The 25,709-nt window shown below is 40.2% G+C and overlaps 1 protein-coding gene across 2 annotated transcripts in view; it reads left to right on the top strand.

Moving 5' to 3' along the window:
- PARVA (parvin alpha) overlaps positions 1–21,540 on the top strand; it is a 71,221-nt gene extending 49,681 nt beyond the window's left edge. For both annotated transcript variants that reach the window (XM_035118864.2, XM_035118872.2), the window contains exons 5-13: positions 31–171; positions 2,825–2,940; positions 3,718–3,776; positions 4,418–4,437; positions 5,371–5,432; positions 6,399–6,467; positions 11,543–11,644; positions 11,942–12,014; positions 15,570–21,540. In XM_035118864.2, coding sequence (XP_034974755.1) covers positions 31–171; positions 2,825–2,940; positions 3,718–3,776; positions 4,418–4,437; positions 5,371–5,432; positions 6,399–6,467; positions 11,543–11,644; positions 11,942–12,014; positions 15,570–15,646 — 719 coding nt within the window. In that variant the 3' untranslated portion in view covers positions 15,647–21,540. The remainder of the gene's footprint in view (positions 1–30; positions 172–2,824; positions 2,941–3,717; positions 3,777–4,417; positions 4,438–5,370; positions 5,433–6,398; positions 6,468–11,542; positions 11,645–11,941; positions 12,015–15,569) is intronic.
- Positions 21,541–25,709: the final 4,169 nt, after the last annotated feature.

The following is a 25,709-nucleotide window of genomic DNA, read 5'->3' as shown; positions in this document are numbered from 1 at the left end:
TTGCAGCTTTTTCTTCCATTATCACTTCAGAGAAGCTTGAGAGTGAGAAACTCAACGTGGCTGAAGTCACACAGTCTGAAATAGCTCAGAAACAAAAGCTGCAGACAGTCCTTGAAAAGATCAATGAAACCCTTAAACTTCCTCCGAGGAGCATCAAGTGGAACGTTGACTGTGAGTTACACATTTTACAGTGGAATTCTTGGTTACTGGTGGTATTAAAAGTTATGTTTTTCTACTGCGTTTTGTAAAACGTATTGAATTAGAGAGAGCTAGAAGGCAGATTCAGCAGTGTGCAAGTTTATATCTAGAATTGTGGTGTAAGGTGTGCAAACGTATAGATAAATATATATATGTCCTCATTAGTAATGTACTTACCACTATTGACAGTTGTACACAAAACATTACGCTTGATTCCACACACATCCCAGAGTTCCTATTGCATGCACATTATGGGCCCTGTACATACATGGCAGGGAATGAATTCTTTTTTATTATTCCTGTTACCAGCTCCTTAGGGAACTTGCATATTTTTTAATTCTTTTTTTTTATTTTCCAGGATTTATAACCTGCTTTTCTATATAAGGAGACTCGAAGCAGTTGGCAGCATAGTTTCTAGAGCTATTTAATATTCAGGCATTGTACAATTTAATCATTTTATTTATTATGTTGGCATTGTAATATATCCAAGACTGACACCCACTCTCCTTCTCTGGACAGCAGTGAGAATTGACCTGCCTGTTGTTGTTGTTGTTGTTGTTGTTGTTGTTGTTGTTGTTGTTGTTAAAGTTTGTATACCGCCTTAAACCTGTTATAGTCAAAGCATAAGAATGAAAACAAAGACAACCCAATAATCTGCCCTTCCATAACACATTTAATAAAAGGGCATTAGATGTCAGTCAGCCAAAGGCCTGGCTAAAGAGGAACCAGTAGCTCCCATAGTCCTCATCATTCCCCTGTTCCATGTGCCACCTCCTCCTTCTCTCTATACAGCTGAGGAGGAGAGGGCAAGGGCGCTCATGGCTCTTCCTTCTCCTTGCCTGTCTGCACTGGTGGCAGCAGGGAGCAGCAGTTGCTTGCCCTCTGTCCCCTCCAGGCAGCAGCTGCTACTTCTTGATGACCCCCCCCTCCACCGCCCCAAGGAAGGCAAGTGAATGAGTGATGCCACTTGCAAGGAGCAACTGTTTCCCCTGTTTCCTGGCAAGTGATTAACAGCAAGGAAGTGCAGCATCAGTTGCCTCTGTGCAGTGGAGCAAAAATGGGAACACCCTGCATTTGGGGGCAAGGGAAGCACTGTGACTGGAGCAAATCTTGCCAGCAGCCTCCTAAATCCTGGTGCCGGCCCTGCATTTATTCCATTGGTTTCCCAGAGTTGGTCCAAAGAACTTTGAACCGTGTACATTGGGACACCCCTTATCTTGCCTTTCAGCAGCCCATGGAACTACGTTAGGTGGAAATACCACATTCCCATAAAGCTTCTTAGCTGGGAATGGGCCCACATTTCCCCAGTTCAAGCCCAATACTGAAGGCAATATGCCACACTTGATCTTAAAGAACATTGAGGTGGTATTCAGCTAAAATATATTTGAAGGGAACAGGACTGAAATGTGCTGCCTGTGTATGCATACTTTTTTTCTGGCTAGAACCAATATACAGTGGTACCTTGGTTTAAGTACACAATTGGTTCCGGAGGTCTGTACTTAACCTGAAGCATATTTAACCTGAAGCGAACTTTCCAATTGAAAGTAATGGAAAGTGGATTAATCCGTTCTAGACGGGTCCGCAGAGTACTTAAACTGAAAGTACTCAAACCGAAGTGTACTTAAACCGAGGTATGACTGTATATATACAAATAATTATTTTGACATTGGGTGAGTTGTTTGTTTTACACTAGTATCCTTTTTATCTTTGCCCTGCAAGGAGCCTTCAAAGTTTGTCACTTGGAATACACTGAGTGGTAGTTCTGCAGAGAAACCTCTGCACCAAAACTGTTAAATCCAGGAGAAGATCTCACTGGTTATTTTTCTGCTTTATTTAGAAACCTGTGGCCAACCTAAAAGCTTGTTGTCAATAAGATACCTAGAATCTTATGTTTATAGGACATTGCCTGAGAATTCAGTGATAATGCAGACCCAGGAAAACAATAATATAATACAGTTGTAAATCATTACCTTTGAAGCTTGGGGTTTGTTCACAGATTTAAAGTTTCCTGCAGTAAGCCTTTTGATACCTTTCCGTCTTGTTAGTGCTAACTATGCATACAAATCCTGCTGTGAATAAACTATAATAACAAGAACACTTAACAAGTTCATGAAGAATGTTTGAGTCATCCAGTTTAGTAAGTTATTGCTCAAGGGTACAAGCTAAATGGGCTCATTCATCTTCCTGCAGACATTGTGACACTTAAAAATGAATTAAGTGCATGTTATGAATACAAAAATATTCTTCTGATAGTTCATAAATCGACACAGGAATAGGGAAGATAAAGGCACGGTGCTGGGAGTGCATAGATAGCACTTAATATAGCGGCATAATAAAATCTGTGTTTTGAATCAAGCTTAGATTTCCATCTTCAAGCCAGTGGGATCCAGGCATGCAACAAAATCTTACCTGAGGAGTATTTTTGATTTAGTTGTTTTCATAGAACCAGTTGATTTATGGCAGGAAAGAGAAGGAGTTAGAAGAAAACACTCTTTCAGCAATCTCTGGCGGGCAGCAACACCAAAGGATAAAATAACCCACATAGTTAAGGAAGGGGGCACTGCATGTTAAAATAAATATTTGTTTTAGTTTGTCTTACAGAATTTGACTTCTTAATCTATTTCAGCTGTCCATGCTAAAAGTCTTGTTGCAATACTGCACCTTTTGGTTGCGTTATCACAGTACTTTCGAGCCCCAATCAGACTGCCGGATCATGTGTCTATACAAGTTGTTGTTGTCCAGGTAGGAATGATTGTATCTTTAAAAAGATCTTTGTTTTTACACAGTATTTCAAGAATGCAATAACTATTAGCATGTATGTGTTGGTTTGTATCAGTCCTGGCCAACAAAAGTAGTCAGAAGGACAAGCATTTCCTTAGGCACTGCTAAGCATTTCATTGTCCTTCTTTGAAGTCACATCAGATCACTTGTAATGTCGATATGCGAAGCATGTCAAATATGATTTTAGCTCAAAATGTAAGTGTACAGGTATCATACAATGATCTCTGAAGTGAACGGCTGAGATACACCATAAGATGAGTGGGTTTCCCCTTCTTCTGCCCTTCCAGCCCAATGTGTGCCCCCCCATCTGCTCAATATATTTCAATTTAATCTAATCTAATGACTTTTCCTATAAGGTTGGTGAATGGCTGTCAGTAATCTTACCTGCGATTTCCAGATAATTTTTCTGTCACATGAGGTGAGGCATTCCTTCCTGTTTGTTTGCACACAGGACAGGTGCCTTTTAGACAACATACAAAGTCTCTTAGATTGTACACAAATAGAAATGATGTAATTTTGGAGGGGAGTTATTTTATATTTAGGTTGTCTATTTACGGTAATGGCATTCATATTTTGTAGTTATTTTACACAGAGTATGTGCATGTGTGTATGTGTGCATATATGTAAGTGTGTGTATGAATATCTCTGTGTGTGTATACACACATACACACACACAAAATCACTAAATATTGGTGTTGAAAATATTAAATTATCAATCATTTTCCCTCACCCCCCCAGAAACGAGAAGGAATCCTCCAGTCCCGTCAGATCCAAGAGGAAATAACTGGTAACACTGAGTATGTCAACATTCCTGTTGTTTGATCTGCTTTGGAAATTCAATAATTTGTTAACATTTAACCTTCATTCCTGGGGATTCTAAGAGAGGACTGCTTCGGACACGGCTTATAACCTAACTGTTAAGAAAGGTTCCACAACAGATACTGTAAACAATGTGGAAAGGTTGGCAACTGAAAATGTACAAATGCTGCCGATATAGCAGTTTGCATACTCAAGTAGTTATTTCTTAACAGAAATGTTCCTGGTTATATGTATTTTAGGGTTGTTGTTTTTCCACATCCCAAGTTTTATTATTTCCACTTCAGAAAAGAAGCATACAAATAGATTGCTTTCCTTCCAAACATTTCAGTGGTAGAGAGAAAAAAAGTTTGAACCATCCATTTCCCTTCTTAAATGGCTTTCACCCAAGGAAGTTTGTGATATTGCTGAAATGCTCAGTTTAATTCGAGTCGGTGGACATAATACAATGTTATTGAAAAGCCTGTGGGGCTATTCCTCAGTTGCTATAAATACAAAGTCTTATATATGACCAGATGCATATTTACTCCATATATACAGTTTTCTCTCTGCACTGAAAGAAATATATTAAATTACTGTAAGTGTGTGTACACATATAATTGCATTATTTCTCTTTCTACAGGGCATTGTCAGGACGGCATGGTAAGTCTCATTTGATTCCTAGCATTTTTGAAAGGTTTCTAAAGTGGACTTCACTTAATTCTGCTGCAGCTGCTTGTTTTGTTCAAAACCAGCTGTACATAGTTCATAGTTGTCATTGTTCATAGTTGTCTTGGTTGGTGTGTAAATCTTAGTGCTGTAAACCAAGAAGTCCGTATTCCAAAGTGGGCCGGGGAGAGATTGAGAATAGTATATATTTCCTAAATCAACATTGGTTTGTGCCCCCCCCCTGCTCCCAACATATGCTCCACTGTCCCAAACACAGGTGGTCTATGTTGCATCCTGAATGCCAATTTCCTTTTCATGTTGGAAAAAGCTCTGGAGAATTATTTCCTCAATATTGACAATAATCAGGCACTGGACACACGTGTGGATCTCCTGGGTGTGACCTGCAGTATCCAGAACAAGCGCCATACATTTTCGGAGATCTACTCTTAGTATATGCATAGGCAGTTTTAATTGCCAAAGGACACCAAACTGATGAAATTGGGAATCCTAATTTTTTGTGACGTGTCAATGTTTACTTTGAAAGCAGATAATTTTACCTAGTAGTGTTGTTTCTTTGAGCACACTAACATGACACATTCTTGCATGTCATTATTTTTATAGCACATTATTTGAGTGTCTGAAATCCCTTTCTTAAAGGGTTATTTAAGATTCTGCTAATGGTGTTGTGATCTTCCAGTACAGACTTTCCTTCCTGATAATCTGATAATCCTGATAATCTGCTCCATGTGCACTATACTTAGAAATAAACCCGTGTTACAGTAGGTTAGCTTGAATATGAATTTGGTAAACCAAGATAAAGGATGATTTTAGTATAGCTATCTCAGCACTTGAGGCCTTCTAGCCTTGGAATTATCATCCTACAATGTTGCATTATCTAATAGCTTGTTGTTATTACGTGTGTTTCAGAAAGGGATGCATTTGACACACTGTTTGACCATGCTCCAGACAAACTCAATGTTGTGAAGAAGGTTGGAAATTTTCTTTCCTACTTACCTAGCAAGCTAGCTTAATCTGAGTACCAGTAGTTTGCATCTCATATCTCTATCTTGATGCATAAGAGGAACTTCCCAGTTGTTCACCATAAGACCCAAGGAAGCATTCTTGCCATTTTGGAGGGTTTGGAGCAGTCTCAGATGTGTTTTCCTCTGTAGTTCATGCACTGCCCACATACAACACCTTCCTCAGGAAGTACCATTAGAACACGTTCAGAGAGGAGGAGTTCAGAAGTTCAGATATATAAGCTCCTTGGGTCATAAGCCTGCTTGTCTATTTTAGTATGCAATACAGCCCCAAGTACATCTGATAGAGCTCTATGAATATTAGCAATTGCAAAATGGCGCAAATATAAAACCTTTATTAAGTCCAGGAATGGTGTGCCCATTTTTCTACTTTAATGAAAATCTTTGTCCTTGGCAGTATGAATATCTGAAAGTTTTTCTTGACATTATATATACTTTCTCAACATTTTATAGACTTGGCACTATAAAAGTCAGATAGAGGAATTTCCATTTTATAGAATTTTGCAATATGATCTCCAGCTGATATAGATCAGCGGGGCTTCCTTGAAAAGAACAGTGGCATGCCATTTTATATCAACTTACCTCTTGGCTCCAGTGTTATTTTCTCTACTCCTCCATCATATCACTGCAGCAATAACCCATATAGCTTTTAAAGTGATGAACAGTATGTGTTTATTATTTGTTCAGTGTTTGTGATGGGGCTTGACAAAGTTGGATTTTTGACCAATGAATAAAACCATAAAATATTTAAAACTTAAAGCCTGTCTCTTATAAACTGAAAAGTTAAGGCATTAAATAAACCTTTTATAAAATTATGAACTTTTGGTTAGCATTTCTGCATGTTAACTTAAGCACACTTTTAAACAATTAAATTTTGCTGATCTAAAATCAGCTACGTATGCTCTTAATTTTCAGACTCTCATAACATTTGTGAATAAACACCTGAATAAGCTGAATTTGGAGGTTACAGAACTGGAAACCCAGGTAGGATTATATAGTTGTGTTAGAAGCAGGAAGTAGTTTCCTGTGTTGTTCGTATATTCCCAGTTTATTTTGTTTAGGCTGTGTCAAGCTATTGCCAAGTTGTTTTGAGTTTTAGTTAGTTTTTTTTAAAACAGACTTTGCTTAGCTAACATGTGCAAGTTAACACAGAGAAATGTATTTGCCAGTTGTAACTATGGGTGCTGATAGGCACAAGCTGGGTAACCCAGAATGCAAGTTAATATGCTTGCTGTGAGGAAACAAGAATGCAGCTAACTAGGTTGAGTGGGTCATCTGGAACCATTTGTGTGTATAGGTCCAGTACGCTAGAAAGGAGAAAATACATTGTTTTATCTTGCCCCTCCCCCTCGTTCCATTTGTTTGCAAGTTCACACACTGAGTACATTCACACGTAATGCTAAATCTAAGTTTAGTTGAACAGGGAAACAAACCACAAAGTGGCTGGCTTAGTGCAATATCCAATTCATTTCTCCAAGCCCTGTACATGCCACAGAAGATTACACTTTGTGAATCTGATGAAGTGGAAGCTTGTGCTAGCATTCACCAACGAGGAATGCTACATGTTTTGGACTGCAAGTTGCATCATCGCTAGCTAGCGTGGCCAACAACAGAAGGGTACCAGGTTGGGGAACGCTTGCTTGTGTCACAACACACTTGTTAGTCTTCACGGTTCCATAATATTATTAGTGGGATTCCCCCACCACCACAACAGATAAGTATAGTTACCCCTCTGAAAAACATGTACATTGTGTTACACTCCCTGCTTCCCTGAATAGTTCCGAGGCAACACAACTTGGGTTTCGGTTTCCTTCAAAGGAAGAGTCATTGGAAGCATGTGGCATTTTGTAATATTTTGTTTATTTACAAACATTGGAGTAGAGTGGGGACATAGAAAGCCCCTGATACTGAGCCAGACCAGTGTCCCATCTAGCTCAGTAAGTGGTACCTCTAGTTACAAACTTAATTTGTCCTGGAGGTCCGTTCTTAACCTGTAACTGTTCTTAACTAGAGGTGTGCTTTTGCTAATGGGCAGGGGCATAGCAAGGGGGGCGTAGGGGGCAGTTCGCCCTGGGTGCCACCCTGGATGGGGGTGACACTCGGCTCCCCCCCCCACGAGCGAGCAGCCAGCCGCCGCCCAGTAAAAAGCCTTGCTCGGCAGCTGGCCGCTCGCTCACTTGCTCGGCTGGCGCGCATTGCTTCTTCCTGCTGGGGCGGAGGCAAAGGGTAGGCCAGGGAGGGGCACCAGCGGCTGCCACTGACGCTCCTCCCTGGCCCGCCCCTCGCCTCCGCCCCAACAGGAAGAAGCAAAGCACGCGCCGAGCAGGTAAGCTTCAGAGTGAGGCTTTTAAAATAACCTCGTTCCGCAGCTTGCTCACGGTTTGCCAGTGGTGGCGGCGCTCCAGCACCGGAATCCCGGCGCTGGAGTGACGCCGCTGGCAACCCGCTCCGTAGCGCACTTTGCTTTTTCCTGCTGGGGTGGAGGTGAGGGACAGGCCAGGGAGGGGTGTCAGTGGCAGCTGCTCGCCCCCCTCCGTGGCCCACCCTTCGCTTCCGCTTGAGCGCGCCTAGCAGGTGAGCGAGCAAGCTGCAGAGTGAGGCTTTGTTAAAAACCTCGCTCCACAGCTTGCTTGCAGTTTGCCGGTTGCGCTGCTCTAGCATCGGGATCCTCGAGGATCCCAGTGCTGGAGCGCCGACAATCCACTCCGTAGTGCGCATGTGCAGCGTTGCTATGGAGCAACACATGCGTCATTACGAAGTGACATCGCGCGTGCGCGCTCCATAGCGACACTGTGCATGCGCACTACGGAGTGGGTTGCCGCCCCGGGTGACCGAGCGACTCCGTACTAATGGGGCCTCTTGCTGCTGCTGCACCGCCGGCACACGATTTTTGTTCTCATCCTGGGGCAAAGTTAGTTCTCAACTCAAGGTAACTCTTCTAGGTTAGCAGAGTTTGTAACCTGAAGCGTTTGTAACCTGAGGTGTTTGTAACTCGAGGTACCACTGTAATAGCAAAACTGACAGGCAGTGGCTTTCAAAGTTTGAGACAAGGAACATTCCTAGCCCTACCTAGAGCTGCTGGCGATTGCATACAGAGCATGAGCTCCGCCACTAAGCTGTGCTCCTTCCCCATGTACAGGTGGAAGCCAGCAGCATACACTCCTACAAAGCATCAGATCTGCTCCCTCACATCAGCCCCCATAGAGAAGCACCCCTTACCCAAATATGGTTCCTCCCCATGGCTTACTCTCTGCTCTGTCCTTGCTCCTGTCTCTGTGTGTCTAAGAATTGCTGCTCCTTCATATACAGATATTTCATAGGCCTTTGGAGTGGGGGGTGGGGAGTTATGTTGCCTCTCCCAAGCACTCATAGTTTTCACATTCCAGAAATTCCAGAGTAATCTCTCCCATTCAAAGCACTTAAGAAAGTTCTCCAGCTGTTTCCTAATCATTAGCTCCCATTGAGAAAACATCTACCAGTCGCTGGGCATTGAGGAGCAATCTGCCTTTTATTTTCTATTTGCAAGTTCTAAAATTAGATGTTTCACACGGGAATGTAGCTTGCAAAAGAGTGTGGTTTTTCATGGGAGTGGAGGGTGTTGGAGGTGGAGAGCAGCTTGTTTGTACACCACCTTCCATTTTCCACAGCAGCTGTGAAACTACTTATTTTTGCACAAAAGGTACTTACTGGGCAGTTGGTCTGTAAGCCTCCCAATTTTACAGACTACCATGGATGGGGCCACATCAGAGAGCTAATTGCCATAGGTAGCTGGTTCCTCCAAGGTCAGAAAGAGCTGGAATAATAGAATTGTAGAGTTGGAAGGGACTTCAAGCTTTACCTGCTTCACCTTCTGCAATGAAGGAACCACAGCTAAAGAATCCCTGACAGATGGCCACCCAACCATTGTTTGAAAGCCTCAAATGAAGGCATTTATGAAAACACACCGAAAGAAAAAGTAGAACTTATCCTGAATATAACTGGGGAAGTCAATGGAAAGCCCACAAGTTGAATGCCATCCATCACAGTTTTTCCTGTGTTTACTGAGCCTCTTGATGCTGTCACAAAATAATCTGCAGGAGAGCTGGTTGTTGCTGGAGTAGAAGGAAAGCCTTGGCAGGAATTGAGTTCCCTTTTCCTTGAGTATGAAGTCATTTGCATGAATTTGGAAGAAGTGAATAATAAGATATTGAGAAGGATTATGTCACTGGGGCATTAAAGGGTAGTCTTTGTTTTGGTGGTTTATGTATCTCATTGTTTTCTTGATGGAAGAACTCTGGCTCCGAATATGTTGGAAATCCCCCCAAATATGCCATTGAAACTGGCATTCACCATATTGAGAGGTTGATTGCACTGCCAGAGGCTAAGAGAAGGGTCAATAGCAAATAACTGGGGTTTAAAATGAAATGCGATCTGCTGGAGAGGAATGAAATAATCAGGATTTGAGAGAAGGAAGATCTACTGTTGACAGTAGGCATTAGAAAGAGTTATGTGATGCTAAGATTAACATTGCCATTCACACGTTGCCAGGTCAAATCATAGTTAAAATCAAGGGCAGTTTAAGATTCAGACCTAACACTGAACTGTGGTCAATTGCAAAATAGAACTCGGGATGAGCCTGAGGTTTGCTGTGGCTTGCTTCTTTCACAATAAACTATGATTTGTTCCGATGTCCAAACCAGCTCATTCTAAGCAAACAGACACATTTTTTTCTACAGCTATTTCCTTTTAAATCATAGGGAAGACTCTTGTGTCTACTCTTAGATTAGATTCAGGAACAATATCTATTCATCTGTTTATTTAGGATGAAAAAATGAAGGGAATAATTCTGAGCTTTCAAAAAAGAAAACAAAAACCCCTCAGGATTTGCGCAGTATGGGATCTCATTTTTAAAACAAGTGGAAGAAAGAACTTCCTAAGAAAGTTATCCTTGACATTCTTCTAGTCCTTTTAAACATCATACCTGCTTTGTGGGGAGGAGTTCTTAAATAACTAAATACGTATTGTTTAAAAATATGTGTGCTAAAGCACATGAGCTTTATTATCATCATGAAGTTGCTTCTCACTTTCAGAGAAAAGATTTCATTTGAACATATCCATTGTTTAATACACAATACATTGTAGAATATAGAGCTATGGGTTGAGCCTCTCTCTCTCTCTCTCTCTCTCTCTCACACACACACACACACACACACACAACTCTGAGGGGAGATTGTTTCCCCCAACAATACTGACAGGGCTAACAGTAGCTGCATTCATGTGCCATGTTAAGTCAAGGCTGCCGCTTTTTCATCAATGAACAACATGCTGGTGCCCGTTTCCTGGTCCTTCCTTCTTCAGTTTTACCTTGATGCAAGCAGGAAGCCACAATTAAGGTTGGGCTCCCACAACATCCAAATCTGGGATCCTGCTTTGTTTCTCATTAACAATACAGCAGTTGCGAGTCGTCAATAAGTTATGGTTTAAGGCTGGCTAGTGATCCTGGCTTGTTAAGGAGGCCCGAACTAGGGTTCAGACATTACAGAATACAGGCGTAATTATGGCTCCATGGAAGGAGCAAAGGAGGGATAATGGGGCAGTGCAATCCAGTTTCTTTATGTTAAAAACCACAATAAGACAGGAACTCCTGACTTCATCAGGGATGGCAAGTATATTCTCCTTAGAGAAAGGGCAAGATAAAAATGTAATAAATTCATCTTGCACCTTGCCCAAGGTGCTAAATTTGTCTCCAGGTATTTGATGGGTTTACATCTTTCTCTAGGATTTTTCTATACAGGCTAGTAAATTATGAGTAAGATGTGCAGATGAAACAGAGCCTCCTCTTGGTAAAAATGCAAAGCAGTCATGTAGATCAGATCTTTATCATGCCACTAGGTGTCTTTGTTCTGGCACCTTAATTCTTCTAAACACTTGCTCTGTGCTCAACTTCTGCCATTATTCATAGAGGTTCCTTCTGTGCAACCTCTGGTTGTTTGTTCAAAATTGGACAGTTTCTATCTTGATTACAACCGTGAGATTACTGTTTGTGAAATGTTGCTGAAAACAATTATGCCGCCTTAAAGTTTGCAGATGGTGTGTACCTCGTGCTCCTGATGGGTCTTCTTGAAGGTTACTTTGTGCCTCTTCACAGCTTCTTTTTGACTCCGGATAGTTTTGAACAAAAGGTAATTCTCCTGTTGGAATTTGTATTTACATTTAAAGAAGAACTGAGGTTTCCAATGTTATGGGGTTTTTACACCAGAAAGCGTAACACAGAAGATTAGTTGAACATCACTCCTGGAAGTTCTTTCAGTAATTGTTTTTATATGCAGTTTTTGTCAATTTCCAACTTTTGAAATGATTTATACATATAAATTCCTCTCTGCAAACCATAGTATTAAGTATTATACTGAGCCTTGCTATGTGCTCTGCACAGAAACCTAGAATTATGAATGATTGCTGTCTCTTAATTGAATCACCAGGTACTCAACGTGTCCTTTGCGTTTGAGCTGATGCAAGATGGAGGGCTTGAAAAACCAAAACCAAGGCCAGAAGGTATATTTCTGAACAGCGAGAACAGACTATAAACTTACAGCTTTAAATAAGGATAAATGGCTGAGTACTGTAAGCAAGAGAGACCATGGGAAAGGAATTCCACCTTTTATTTGAGGATTAAATCGATTGACTCTTCCTATTTCACTGTGCTAGATGGAACTGATGGGAGCTGGAACTCAACAACATGGGGAGCTCAACACATTTGCTACTTCTGCATTAGATCTTGAGGAGGGTAGTGCCAACTGTTCTAGAGTCCCTTTACCCACTGTATTCCATAGGCTAGTGGTTCCCAGTTGGTGGTTCATGGACCCCAGGGGACTGCAGTACTATTCACATAAAAACTACCAGAAAGATATCAGAAAAAGAGGTTCCATGGCTTGGTTTTCGAAAAACTGGGGGGTGGGGGTTGAGTGTCTTCAGTGGCTTGCTGATGGGGAACCACTGCTGTAGGTTCTCTAGATGAGTTAATGTGTTGGGTGTTCAGGGCAAATTACAATTTTTGCATTGAACATTTGAGGCATTTGGAATGATCTCTGGGGGTAATTTGGGGATAAAATGACTTCTCATATGCTTCAGGTGTTCAGTGCAAGCTGCAGGGCAGGATTCGGGTAAGTTCTATTTTGAGGAGACCACTGAAAGTAATGGAAATGACTAATTTGATTCCATGAATTTCAATGGGACTATAACCCTCAGGCTAAAAATAGGTGAGACAAATAGCGCTTCAGTTGTGTCTCTGTGTACCTCTTTGCTTAGGCTATGTGGGGCCATATTACCTAGCAGTCTGAAGTTTAGTGTGTGTGTGTTCCCTTGAAGGAGTATTAGCAGGCCTGAAAATCTCATGTTGACTGGATGGAAGGTACCACTATTAGTGGCAACAGGAGATCTGTCTATCGTTAGACAGATGCATACCCAATTTTTTTCCTGTTTCTTTGTCCCTTCTCTCAGCCAAACAACTGTCTTGGCTGCTGCTAGGGTAAATGAAATCAAACGTAACAAATTCATAATGCCTGTGAAACTCATTCAATTTGATTCTTTTTTCTTTTTTAAGTCATAGGAAATGAATGCACACCTCCAATGCATAGTCTCCAAGTCATTTTTATTTTGGTACTTAATAATAATAATAATAATAATAATAATAATAATAATAATAATATAATTTATTTATTATTATTTGTACCCTGCCCAACCGGCTGGGTTTTCCCAGCCACTCTGGGCAGCTTCCAACAAGATTAAAATTCATTAAAATGTCACACATTAAAAACTTCCCTAAACAGGGCTGCCTTCAGATGTTTTCTAAAGTGTCAGGTACTTGTTTATCTCTTTGACATCTGATGGGAGGGCGTTCTACAGGGTGGGCGCCACTACCAGGAAGGTTCCCTGCTTCCCTGTAACTTTGCTTCTTGCAGTGAAGCTTATTCTTCCACTTCAGTAGCTTAGGATATTGTTGTTTAAACGCATAAATTGAAAACGTGGGTGTAATGATGCAATGTTAGAAACACAGATCATTAACTTCAGAGGCAATTGTTCTAGGCTGTATTGCTTAGGTAGATTAATGGTAACTTTTAACACATGGCCTCAGTTAAAGTGAGGGGAGATAGCATGGGAAATCTAGAGCCAGAATGAAAATGGAGAATTGCTATGATCCCACATCCCTTGTGGACATTTAATGTCATTATAGCACTTCAGTTTCCCAGGTATTTATTGCTCAAAGAGATGGCTGATTCCACCCCCTGCTGTAAATCAAACCACACAAATGTTTCAGCATTCATTTACATGCTTATGTGTGTGTATATATAGGACATTGCATGTGCAATTACTGAAAAGCTTAATATGAAACTTCCTGCTCAATGTGGACGGAAAAACACATCTGTTTTATATGTTGCTACATTGGGCAGAATGCCCATGTTTAAAAATTGCAGTGAGCATAAGAAGACTGAAAAGAATCTTAATCTAACTGTGAATAGAAAATAGCTTTTTAATTTAATTCTTGCTTTGATAAATGGGTTTTAAAAATAATGGCATGATGTTATAAAAGTATTTAAGAATGAAAAATAACTGAAATGAAACAACAGGTTTCCCCCCCTGAAGCAATAACTGGGTTTCACTGAACAGTGAAGTGCTTTTCTTTTTCATACTCGCAAGCCTGAAATGCTCAGAGCAGGGAATTTTCCAATATCTGTTTGGGGCTCTTGGGCACATCACACATTTGGAAAGATACCTGGAACAGAGGCTTTAGAATGGCTGCCCCTGCTCTGTTCCTGCTAAGATACAAAAAGGCACACATTTCCCAAAAACAATGAAGACATGTTCTCCCCCCAACAAGACTTAGGTTTTAAAACAATTCAAAATGGACATCTATTTTCACTTATTTCTTGTAATAATTTTACAATTATTTTAGCTGGTTTTCTGGTATATGCATAATGCATATGCATTTCTTGACACATGCATAAATAGAGAATCATTAATAAACAAATAAAAATACGCCCAAGATGATCCTGCTATGGAATTTTAATATTCAAATCACCAAGGTATTTGTGGGGCTTTATGCTCCATGATAGCCCCTAAACCAACTGAATTGTGTAATAAAAGTGTTATTGTATAATTAGACTTGCCAGCTTACCATATGGTCCCCCAGTCTGGATCCTATAAAAACCTATGTAGCATAATGGGTTTCGGATGCTAATAATTTCATTTATTTATCATTTAGCTATCTCCATCACTCTGATTGTGTAAATGATTTGCAATAGGCCAGCAGTTTTCATAAATATGCGAACGTATGGTACAACCAAATGCTACACCGCGAACATTTACAGTTTGTACAACTAAGGAGCAATGGGGAAATTTCACTTTGCTGTTCAGAATACATAAATCATGTATATTTTAGAGCCTTAGAAAATTCCAAGAAAAAATTAGGATGTTATTTCATGTTCTGCTGAAACTTATTAAAATGAATGGTATGTTCAATCTGGAGAAGTACTTAACAAAAGTAGGCTTTGCGTATTTCACTTGAGATAAAATTACCATTCTCAAATGAAGGCATGAGATGGATATTAATTACTAAGGACAAAGACCTGAACTGTGTTTCTCAATCACAATACTGAAAAAGAGCCCACAATGTTCAGTTACAGCTGAAGGTCTGACTCAGGCCTGCACTGCACAACTTGTGACCCACCAAGCTAAGCACAGTTCACCAACCCTTTCTGGTTACCTGCCAGGTGCTTGACAAGCCCATCTTTTTGGAGGTCCAGGTAGGCTCTAAAAATGACGTTCTGTCAGCTGCTTGTGAGCTATAACTAGATAGTGGGTTGGCTACATTCAGCTTGGTTGGTCAAAAGTTTGGTACAGGCCTATTCTTAAATGAATGCACTTGTGGCTGGTTTTGAGCATACTGTTGCTAAAATCCTATTGAAGTTGACCAAAGCAGCCCAGCTCATATATTACTGCAGTATTTGCCTATAGAGGCAGATGCGTGATGATGTGTCCTCCAAATATGGGCTGTTTTATTTGTTCACCGAGGTCATTTAAAGCTCAGCATTTCTTCCCTTTTTTTTCTAGACATCGTAAACTGTGACTTAAAGTCAACTCTAAGGGTGCTGTACAATCTGTTCACCAAATACAGAAACTTAGAATGAAGAAGTCCCTTGGGATCCCACAGGTGGCTAAGTAAGGAACCAACCAACCCAACAGCCACTCCTTTTTTTTTGCAATCGTTCTTTTACTTTTGTACTACACTTCCTTCACATATTTCATATTCTTGCTATGTTTGTTTTGCACAAAAAATGTTTTAAATTCGGTCTTGTCTGCAATCCAAAATATTATGAAGTGAGTGTCTGCTGGAAGATGCATAGTCCTTTGTTTTAACTAGCTCTTGATTTCTTGGAGAGCAAGCAAGAAAGCCTGATCCCACATCCAGGTTAAGAGAAACAAACTGATCTTGATAGAAATGCCAGCCTCTTCCTGTGAGCTCTGCTGCCACAATAACCAAGAAGATCACATGACACAGGTCTGTGCACTACTACATGGTGAATGTGCCGTCTTCTTCTGCGGGATCCTCTCTAAGCCAAAGAATAGGTATGCCTGCAGTATTTGGTGCTTTGGCAGTTGCTGCTTTCTGTACATTACTCAGCTATGCTACACAAAGGACATAATCAGCCCAGAAAGAGGATAGTCCTTTCTCAATGTGTTTAGCTCTTCATCAAGACAAGCTGGACTAGCAGCAGAAATCTGTGTTGCTCCGACATATCAAGGTAGCCAGGGACTCTCCCCTGTCCTACCACACACACACCCAGGAGTAATTTTAGATTGTGCAAACTGCTGCTTTTAAGAAGTTGATGCTCAGTTGTTCCATAGAATCAATCGGATCGAAATGCTTCAGTTTAATTAAGTTGTGGATTGAGCTGCAGGACGTTTTCTCTGCCTGTGTTTATTGAATATTTATTTCAAAGAAAGGATCCATTGTATTCCTAATGAGATTTATGAGCACTATTACAAAGATCATGGAGAATGTAAGAGAGAGAGACACCATAGGTGGCATGATGCAAACTGAGCTATGAAACTGAGCTTCATAATTTGACTGACGGGCCCTATAAGGGGCCAGGTATGTGTTCCCTGTGCATACATTCCTCATCATTTTTCATTCCTACAAGCTCACACATCATACAGCTTTCCTTTAAATACCGTGCATTTAAAATAACCTGCAATATGTAGTATTTTCTACAATGTGATACTCTTGCCTATTTGCAAACGCTGTGGTACGAAGTATGTAGATAGTTTCAGTTTGGAAACTCTTTTGCAGCAAAGCACATAGAAAGTCAATGCAGTGGGCTCGTGTGCTAGAATCCAGGTGGGATCAGCCCTGCCAGGATATTGAAATAAGCTTTGTTTACATAATTGAAACATAAAATGACGTAATTGGTACAAGTAAGAAGCAGCTTTGGTGACAGAAGCAAAGGTAAAGGTTGTTCAAATAAAGAATTATTTTTGCATACCTTGGCTTTGCATACCTTGGAGATCTAAAATGAATGAGAAATGTTGAACATTTTATTAAAATCAGGTTCTCTTGCATTGATTATTACTAAGCCGAAAATTATTTTTTTTGGATTTTTGAATTTCAACAGGATATATACTGTATACAGAAGAAGTTGTGGGTTTTTTTGGTATGTATTCTTTGCTCAATCCTGTTAAAATACAAACATTTTAATTTTAGGATCAGCACCAATAATTTGTGCTGCAATTTGTCCCATGCATACTTTGTACTGAACGTTTAGGGGAAAATAGCTTACTTTTATTTATTTTTTTATTCGTCTCTACCAAAATGATAATGCCTAAACGTAAAATAACATCCCGTACCTATCTTATACCGTGTGGTTCTGATTTTAAATATTTCTTATGCTTAGTGAAGAGGTGGTATGACTCCTTTAGTTAGTTCACATTTGATTTGTGTCTTTGTTTGTTTTTTGTAATGCAAGCAAAGGGGTTAATATTGTATAAGGATATGCCTGTTGCCTTCCTGATGCTGGTCAGTTGCCTCTAGATATTCAGTAGCCCAGGCCAATCATCACCTTCATGTTAGTAAAGGTGCCAAGAGGTGACTATCTCATTAGTTTTTTCGGTTGACCATCCCTTCTGCCTTGTGTGGTGAGAATGGGGGGTAGGGAGGGGCATAATGTATCCAGGTAAAACTCATTTGCAATATGCATATGTATATGATAGGTTACATACCATTTTTCACCACATGAGGGTGCATACAAACAGTGTAATCACTGCACAAAAAATAGACACGTCTGAATTATCTGATGGTGGCTTTTAGGGTAACCAGATACAAAGGCTCCTGTGTACCTAAGAGTTCTGTAAAAGAGGGTCAGCAGGTGCAACTTTTCTCCCTTCTGGTTGAGATGCTTCACCACTTGGAGTTAGGTTCACATATAGGATCTTCCCTAAGAACCCTGCCTTCCTTTGCATCTTAATTATCTTTACTTTAATTAAAAAAACCACCACCATGAATATATTAACCCTCTAATTATATTGGCAGACATTATACAAAAGGAGGTGAGATCTAGCTGAAGCTGTTGCCAGAGAAAGGCAAGGTGGCTATTCTTGCTGTAGCTTCCCATGCCACCTGCCATTCTGTTTCTGGGGGTCCTCCAACTCTCCAGAACAGAGAGGAGGGGAAATGGACCAAAATAGCCTTTTCTCCCCACTTCTTCCAGCAACAGCATCCTGTAAGCAGTGTTCTGTTCATGGGACATCTTGATCCATCCCACAAGCATTAGATGATCACATGGTTGATCACATGGTTGATCATAGTGTCTTTTCCCGCTGCAACATTAATCTGTTGGCTGCAACTCTAAAGGTAGTACTTGAAAGTAAGTTTCACTAAAATCAAGGGGAGGGACCTGCTCCTTTGTGAACAGCACAGTGTTTTCAGGATATGGTGCTTTCTGCAATCACATAATTGCCCTTTCTTTGTAGCTTTTTACTCAAAATAGTAGCTTTTTACTCAAAATAGTAGCTTTTTACTCAAAATAGAGTTGTTCTGGGCTAATTTGGTAATATCCGAAAGCACTTGACTCTGGATAAACACGAAGCAACTCCTCTGTTGCATCACTGGATTAAATATGAGGCAGGGCTGTTGCACACACTGTATTTTCATAGAAGGGATAATTTTAGCAGATTGACCTCCCAGCATAGGGCTGCTGCAGCAAGAGATAATCAGTATCTGCCAAAATTCTACTCTTTATCTGCAGAATTAATTGTCAAAAGGAACAGAATCTCTTTCCTCCATTTAATCTGACAACACAATTCTGTAGTTTCATGTTTATCTGGCTAGCCTGATACTGTCACTTCACGTTGTGAAAGGTTGACTGCCCGGTACTAAAGTTACCAACTTTTATTAACCTGTTTCTTTGCCTTTAACAGCACATTAATTGGAAAAAGGAATTGATTAATAGGAAATATGGCTGCTGACGCTCAATGGAGCCAGATATTTTTAAATGAAAATTCTGTTTAGCAGTATTAGCTTTTTATATGTCCTTGTTTGGGGGGGGGGGGACAAGTTGCTATTAGGGGGTCAAAGTGAATTCATGAGACAGGAGAATGGATGGACTAGAACAGCACAGGAGATGGAGAAAAGGTTATTAAATTTAACCCTCTCCTGTTTCTCCTGCTCCTTTCTTCTTCTTCAGTGCCTTCCTAGGAAATGCCTCTCCATGGTTAGTATCCCCCAGCTTTTGGTTAACCAACTACCAGTTACCCCTTTCATTGCCCTTTGAACCAGTTATTAGTTTTCTTTTTAAAAGTTCAGGACAACAAAGAGATTGTAGGTATTGTTCCAGCTTACTGAAATATATTTTTCTAAATGGGTATTTGGATATAGATTCTGGTTCAGTTTGGTTTGGTCCCCTTGAACTGCAGCATGTTTCATCAGGCGCACAGGTTCCAGGCAAAATGCCATGTGCCTAGTGGCTTCTGTTAGAGAATCAAAGTGAAAATCAAAAGGAAAGGACTATTGAAGTCAGTGGCTGCCAAGGAAAACAGAAAATTCCCCATCCCTTGAAGTCATTAAGTGGGCATTGGATGTCTACCTTATAGTTATGCTGAGCAAAAGGAAAAAATTACATCACAGCAAAAATATCTAGATTACCCCTTTCAAAGAAACAAAATGCAAACAAGTCCTAGACTTCTGATATTAATCTTGCTTTGTTGAATTTCTAGATAGTCATTAGCTGCTGCATCATTATATTATCATTTCACATCAGTTAGATTTGTATAAATAGAAACAATGGGTTTCACCCAGTTGTGTGTTTTTCTAATAAATGGAATTGCATAAATAGGGGGTGTAACCAGGGCTTTTTTCAGCCGGAACTCAGTTCCACCACCTCTCAGGTGGGCGCCATTGCCATTCTAAGAGAAGGAGGGAGGTACTCATGATGAGCACCTCTTTTTCTAGAAAAATAGCACTGGGAGTAACTGATGAGTTTAAGCAATGTGAAACATTAGGCATGTCTTGTCATTTTTAGAGGAAGCTTAATAGTTATGTTAAGAAGAAAATGCTGGACTCTATATAATATAAACATTTCCATTGAATGAATGAACAAAATTTCATTCAATGAACCAAGAAGACAGCCCCTCACCTAAATAAAGACTAAACATTTTTGCAAAAAAAGCTACCTAGTCCTTTCTACAGTGATGTAGGGCAATAATGGGTGGATTTATTGTTAACCATGCAGGTACTAATAGTGGTTATATTTACGTATCTTACCAATGTTTTGCAAGCTTTCTTCTTGAAGGTGTAGAAGCTTATGACATACTGAGAAATGGGAAGGTAGTTGCATTCCTGATCCAGCTACACATGTGTAGCAGCAACCAGAGCTATACACATGGAGCCCAGTCAGAAAAACAACAGTCACACCAAATGTTGGTGGAATGTAACCCTCTCAACTCCCCCTTCTAAACACGGTTGCCTCTTTCCAAAAAGCTCTGGCAGCTAGATTGGTGAAGAAACCACATATGCAGCACCCATATGCATGTGAGGTTCCTCTTCAACCTCCTAATTGGATATGGTCCCTATGGTAGTTAGATCAGGTTGTTAGGCTGTGGATGTATAGCTCTACGCACATGGCAAATTGACCTCTATGGTGCACAGGGTTTCCTCTTTTCATAATTTGGAACAGGAGAATCTGCTTGAACACCTAGGGTTCCATTGCCTACTTTTTAAGTGATGATAATGTTGCTGGTAGCACTTTCTTTGTAGAATAAATTCAACCTTTCAGTTGAGATTAATTATTCCTTAGATATGTCTTTTGTTGAAATTCCAAACTGCTTATTTGAGAATGGAACCAGCAAAGTATCTTGCGGGTAAATGACAGCTGATTCCATCTTCAAAAACACAAGTGATTGATACCTGGGGTCATGAAGGCCATTACTTTGATTTTGCAAAAGTAACTAAATTGGTGAGCATGTGTATGTTTCGTAGCAAGTATTTGTTTTAATTGAAGAGCAGTTTCTATAATTATACAGGGACACCTATAAACACGAAATAGTTTAATTATTTTCATACCCAAGCACTACTTGTCCTATAAAAATGGATTCTGTCTTATATTTCTAATAGAGAATTATCACCTATAGATTCTACAGATTATATCTAGTATTTATTGCATCTGAAAAATATAGAGAAATATATATAAACAGGTTTATTTCTGTATAAAATATACTTTTTTTAAAAAAAATGGGCAAAATAGAGGCATTAGTTATTATAAATTCCTAGTCTACATAGGATTTGTTCCCTAGATTATTGTTAAAATAAGGAGAGTTTTAGGGTGAACGGGGCTGTATTTTTAATAATAGGGTCAGAATGCATTTTATAGATCATGATAAAAATGTGAGGGCAGCATTGAAATTACCTCATACCTCTATTGGACCAGTATTCTTAAAAGCATGTAGTCTGATGGGCCAGATAAGGAAGACCAAAGCAAAAACTACTGCCTTGGGGTGCTATAAAACTGCCACGGGCAACAGAATTGTATCTGTTTCCAACTCCTTTTCCCCCTCCTCCTCATTCTGGTCTCATTGAACACTAGCAAACCTAAAGGCAAGTTAGCTTGGGAGCTGCCAAGCATCTGGACTGGACCATTCTCTCCTCCATTAATTCTAGAAGGGTCCCTCTTTTCTATGTTCCTTGACTGTTGTGCTGTTCTTTTTTGCTAATTGTCTTTTAGAGGAAAACCTATACATAAGTGAGCAGTTTGCCACCAGTATAAAATGTGTTGTGGTCTTGCCTCTTTTGACGAATCCTGCAGTCAGTTCATCTAAGAAGTAACATACGTGAAACGTATTGGGGTGAATCCAGTTCTGTCTGGTGTGGTGTTAATTCCATGCACCAAGATACAGCTAGATATTAAGACTGGCTAAAGGCACAATCCAGAGAACCTACTTTTTCAAAGATAGAACAAAAGTTTTTAACTTCTGTGGTTGTTAGAGGAAAATATCCAATTTTGTTGGAAAGCTCTCAAAATGGCACAAAACTGGCCAGGCTACATAGTCAGGAACGAGAGCTCATATGTTCTGCCTTCCACCACATTAATCTCCCAGTCCCCTCCTTATCTTATATGCGTGTAATCTATTTCTTATGAGAAATCTAGGCCTCGAAAGTGCTTCTATTGATTCTACGGGTGGAGGTGCAAGAGATTCTAGGATGTCTTTGATTATGTATGATGATTGCATCTAGAAGAGATTTTTATGGAAGGCTCACAGCAGGAGAAATTTGTTAATCAATACAGCTTGCATGGATATTAAGATAAATGGCACTTCATCAGTGTAATTCACCTACTTTTAATATTGATGTTTTCCAACTAAATCTTCCTTATATTCTTTTCATGAATGTTTTGTTCCATGCCGACACTAGCACAGCTAACTAAATAGTTTATTTTAAAAGTGATGTTTATATTTCAGTAGTCAGAAATCTATATTGGTTTTGAATTCACTACATATTGAGCTTATCTTTTTTAAAAAAATGTTGAGTTTTCTGTCTGAAAATGTCCTTTAAATATACACTACAGAATATAAGACCTCAACATCCTTTATATAAAAAAGGAATTTCCTTACCAGTTAAGTGGCAACATGTTGCCAAAACACACACTCAGTAAACTCAACCTCCATAATTTTGCAAGCCATTTTATAAAATCAAAAGTTTGGGGTCTAATACTTTGAACTTGAATTCCCTCCTGTGTACTGGTTGGGGTATAATCAATTAGCATTAGCCCACTGCACTGAACAAGCAAACACCATGCAGTAACTGTTGTTGTGTGTATGTGTGTTCTTAATTCAATACACATATAAAATCAATTGTAAATCAGCAAAATTCTTCAGATTAGAAAATTGTATTGAAATGCATATTTCAATCTAATGTTATGTCGGAAGATAAGCTGTTCTGTTTTCATCTGGTATTGGAAATACTGTGAGTTAATAATTGCAGAACTGCAGGTATTCCATCATCCAAAGAATGCTGATTATCGTTTAACATTAATTGGTGTTCAGTCCTGTGCATACGTTATTGTCTGTAATCCAGTGTATTAACTGTTACACTTTTAAAAGGTTGCTTTTAATTGTATTTTGTCTAATACCTTCAATTGCAGATTCAGTAGCATTTATGAAAATAAATGTTATGTACGCTGTGAAATTGTATGTGGTATTTTGTTTTTCTTCTGGGATTTATTTATTTTTCTTGGCCCTTAAAGCATATGTCTTCCCTGTTTAATAATCTTTGAGGAAGTTGCTAACATTTGCATAGATCCGAAGAACCACACAACTAAAGAACTTTAATTCCTCTCCTTCAAAAAGCTGCCACCTAGAATTCAAATTCTGACGCAATAAAATACAATATAAGAAATAAAAGAAGCAATAAAAATATAGAAATCCTATGTATATCTAATGTGATGGATGTGTCATCCCCAACATCAAATACCCAGGCACATCATGGACCACATGAATGAAGCTCATGGGCCATTGGTGGGTCATGGGCCACAGTTCCGGAACCTCTGCTCTAGAGGGGTGGGGGAGCCCGAGCAAAAATATAGTAGTTGTTTATTTACTTAATTTAAAATATTTTATACTACCTGTCATGAAAAAAACCTCACAATAAAATGCACTACAAATGCATCAAATGGAAAAGTTCCAAGAACTCAGGCCAGGAAGGAGATTAATTATAATTTCTTCAAACTGTTTAAAGATTCAATTCCGGTTAGAATAATTTTCAAATACAGGACAAGGCCTTGTTTCGTTTATTCTTCATCAGCTATAGTTTCATGGTCAAAGTGTACCAATTGTGTTTCCATTTGATCTCTTGATTTCACCAAGAACTCCAATTTCTACAGTACTACAAATGCACTCAAGCAAGAAATTCAACAGCATTTTCAAAGTCAGGGCAAGAGTTGTTTCAAAACGTACGTCACAACAAACCTACCTTAATGAGCTGGGAAGGCTTCACTGTTGGTGCCTGCCTTGTTTCAGAGAGGAGAATTGCACAAGAGTGCGTCACAAAACCCCTTCCAGTCACTGTGAGAGGAACCTCTACAAGCTGTAGTACCAGCAGGAGAGCCTCAGCAAAAGATCTGCATGACCAGGTGAATAAGGTATATGGGAGGAGGCATTCCCTCAGAAAACCTAGCAGCTGCGCCAGTTCTCTTGTAAAAGGTATTAAATGCTCATGGTGGGACACTTCATTCAGCCATCTAGCTGCCACATTCTGCATTGGCTGAGGCTTCCAGACCAACGTTAAAGTCAGCCCTGCATACTAAACATTCCTGTAATCCAGTCATGAGGTTATCATTGCATATGTCACTGTAGCAAGGCTATCTCTATCCAAGGGAACGCCCATCATTGGTGCACCAGCCAAAGCTGCTAAAAGGTGCTCCAAGCCACTGTGGCCACTAGGATTCCAATGAGAAGAACAGTTCAAGGCAAGGAGCACCCTCCACATTACATAGCTGCAATTTCAAACAGAGTGCAACCCTGTCTAGGACAAGTAATCTGCCCAGTTCCTGGATGCAGGGACCACCCCTGTGTCCAAGCCTCAATCCAGGACTTGCATGCCCACACCTGACTTTGTTCCCCAAAGCACATGATTGTGCAGCCATTAACCACACAACCCGAATAACCTTTCCTCCTTTACGCAGCCACATAACTAACACCACACCTCACATATTTTCATCTTCCGTACAACACCTGTCAGAATCCGGAATCAGGAGCTGGTCGGCGATAAACACCTGGTGTCAGTGAAGTTAACTCTTTAGTCAAGGAACCCCAAACAGCACAGGCCTCGTGATCACACCAACTCTTCCCAGTAGATCTTGCCCCAATGAGGCAATTACAAGTAACGAAGGTCCCTGCCTTCCTACCACTCTCTAAGGGTCTTTCCCAAGCAACCTGAGTCTCCTTCATATTATCTCTCTTTGCTCCACCCTCTTTAGTCATCCTCTGGGAGACCCCAGGAGGGGAACTAGACACAGCAAGAGGGGGAAACACCCTGGCTTCTTCAGCAGCCTGCCTCCACTCCTGACTCTTCTCCTGCCTCTGCTTCTGCCCTCTGCCACAGTCTCTTCCTGCTCACTAAACCCTGTCCCCCCCCTTCCACTTCCAACACCACCTCCTCCCAGTCTGCTCCCTCTGATCACTTATCATCCCACCACCAGTCCTCTGTTCTGAACCACAGGGTACCTGGTGGCAAGTCCTGTTGAACTGCATGATCCCACAGCAGGTGCTAGTGTGCAGGCCACAAGTTCAAACTCCAAAGTCAGACCAGGTTCCTGCCTCTGCTAGCGTGCCTCACCTGGCCAGCTAGTGAAGTGGATTGTGGGCACTTGCCTGCCTGAGCATTCCTTAAGCATATCTTCCACTGCTCCTTACACCTCAGAGTCTACTGTGTTCGAACTGTGTCTTGGAAGCCATGGAGAAAAGGAGTTGAGGGGGATTAACAGATGATGTGTCTGGTAACAGAGTGTGTTGAACATTCTTTTCTTCTTAACAACTTCTGATTTGTATATAATTATGCCTCCTACATTACATACGGACACAGCAAATCAGTGTCTACCACACCGGCAATAAAGTGTTAATTAACTTGGCCAACACACAAACACTTTTTACAAGCAAGAGATATTAGATCAGTTTTAGCTTACCATAAATTTTTATGAGATCATGTTG

Source organism: Zootoca vivipara, chromosome 1, assembly GCF_963506605.1.
Source record: "Zootoca vivipara chromosome 1, rZooViv1.1, whole genome shotgun sequence".
NCBI lineage: Eukaryota > Metazoa > Chordata > Lepidosauria > Squamata > Lacertidae > Zootoca > Zootoca vivipara.
The sequence above is the reverse complement of the archived record's forward strand: the minus strand, read 5'-3'. Positions and strand labels throughout refer to the sequence as shown.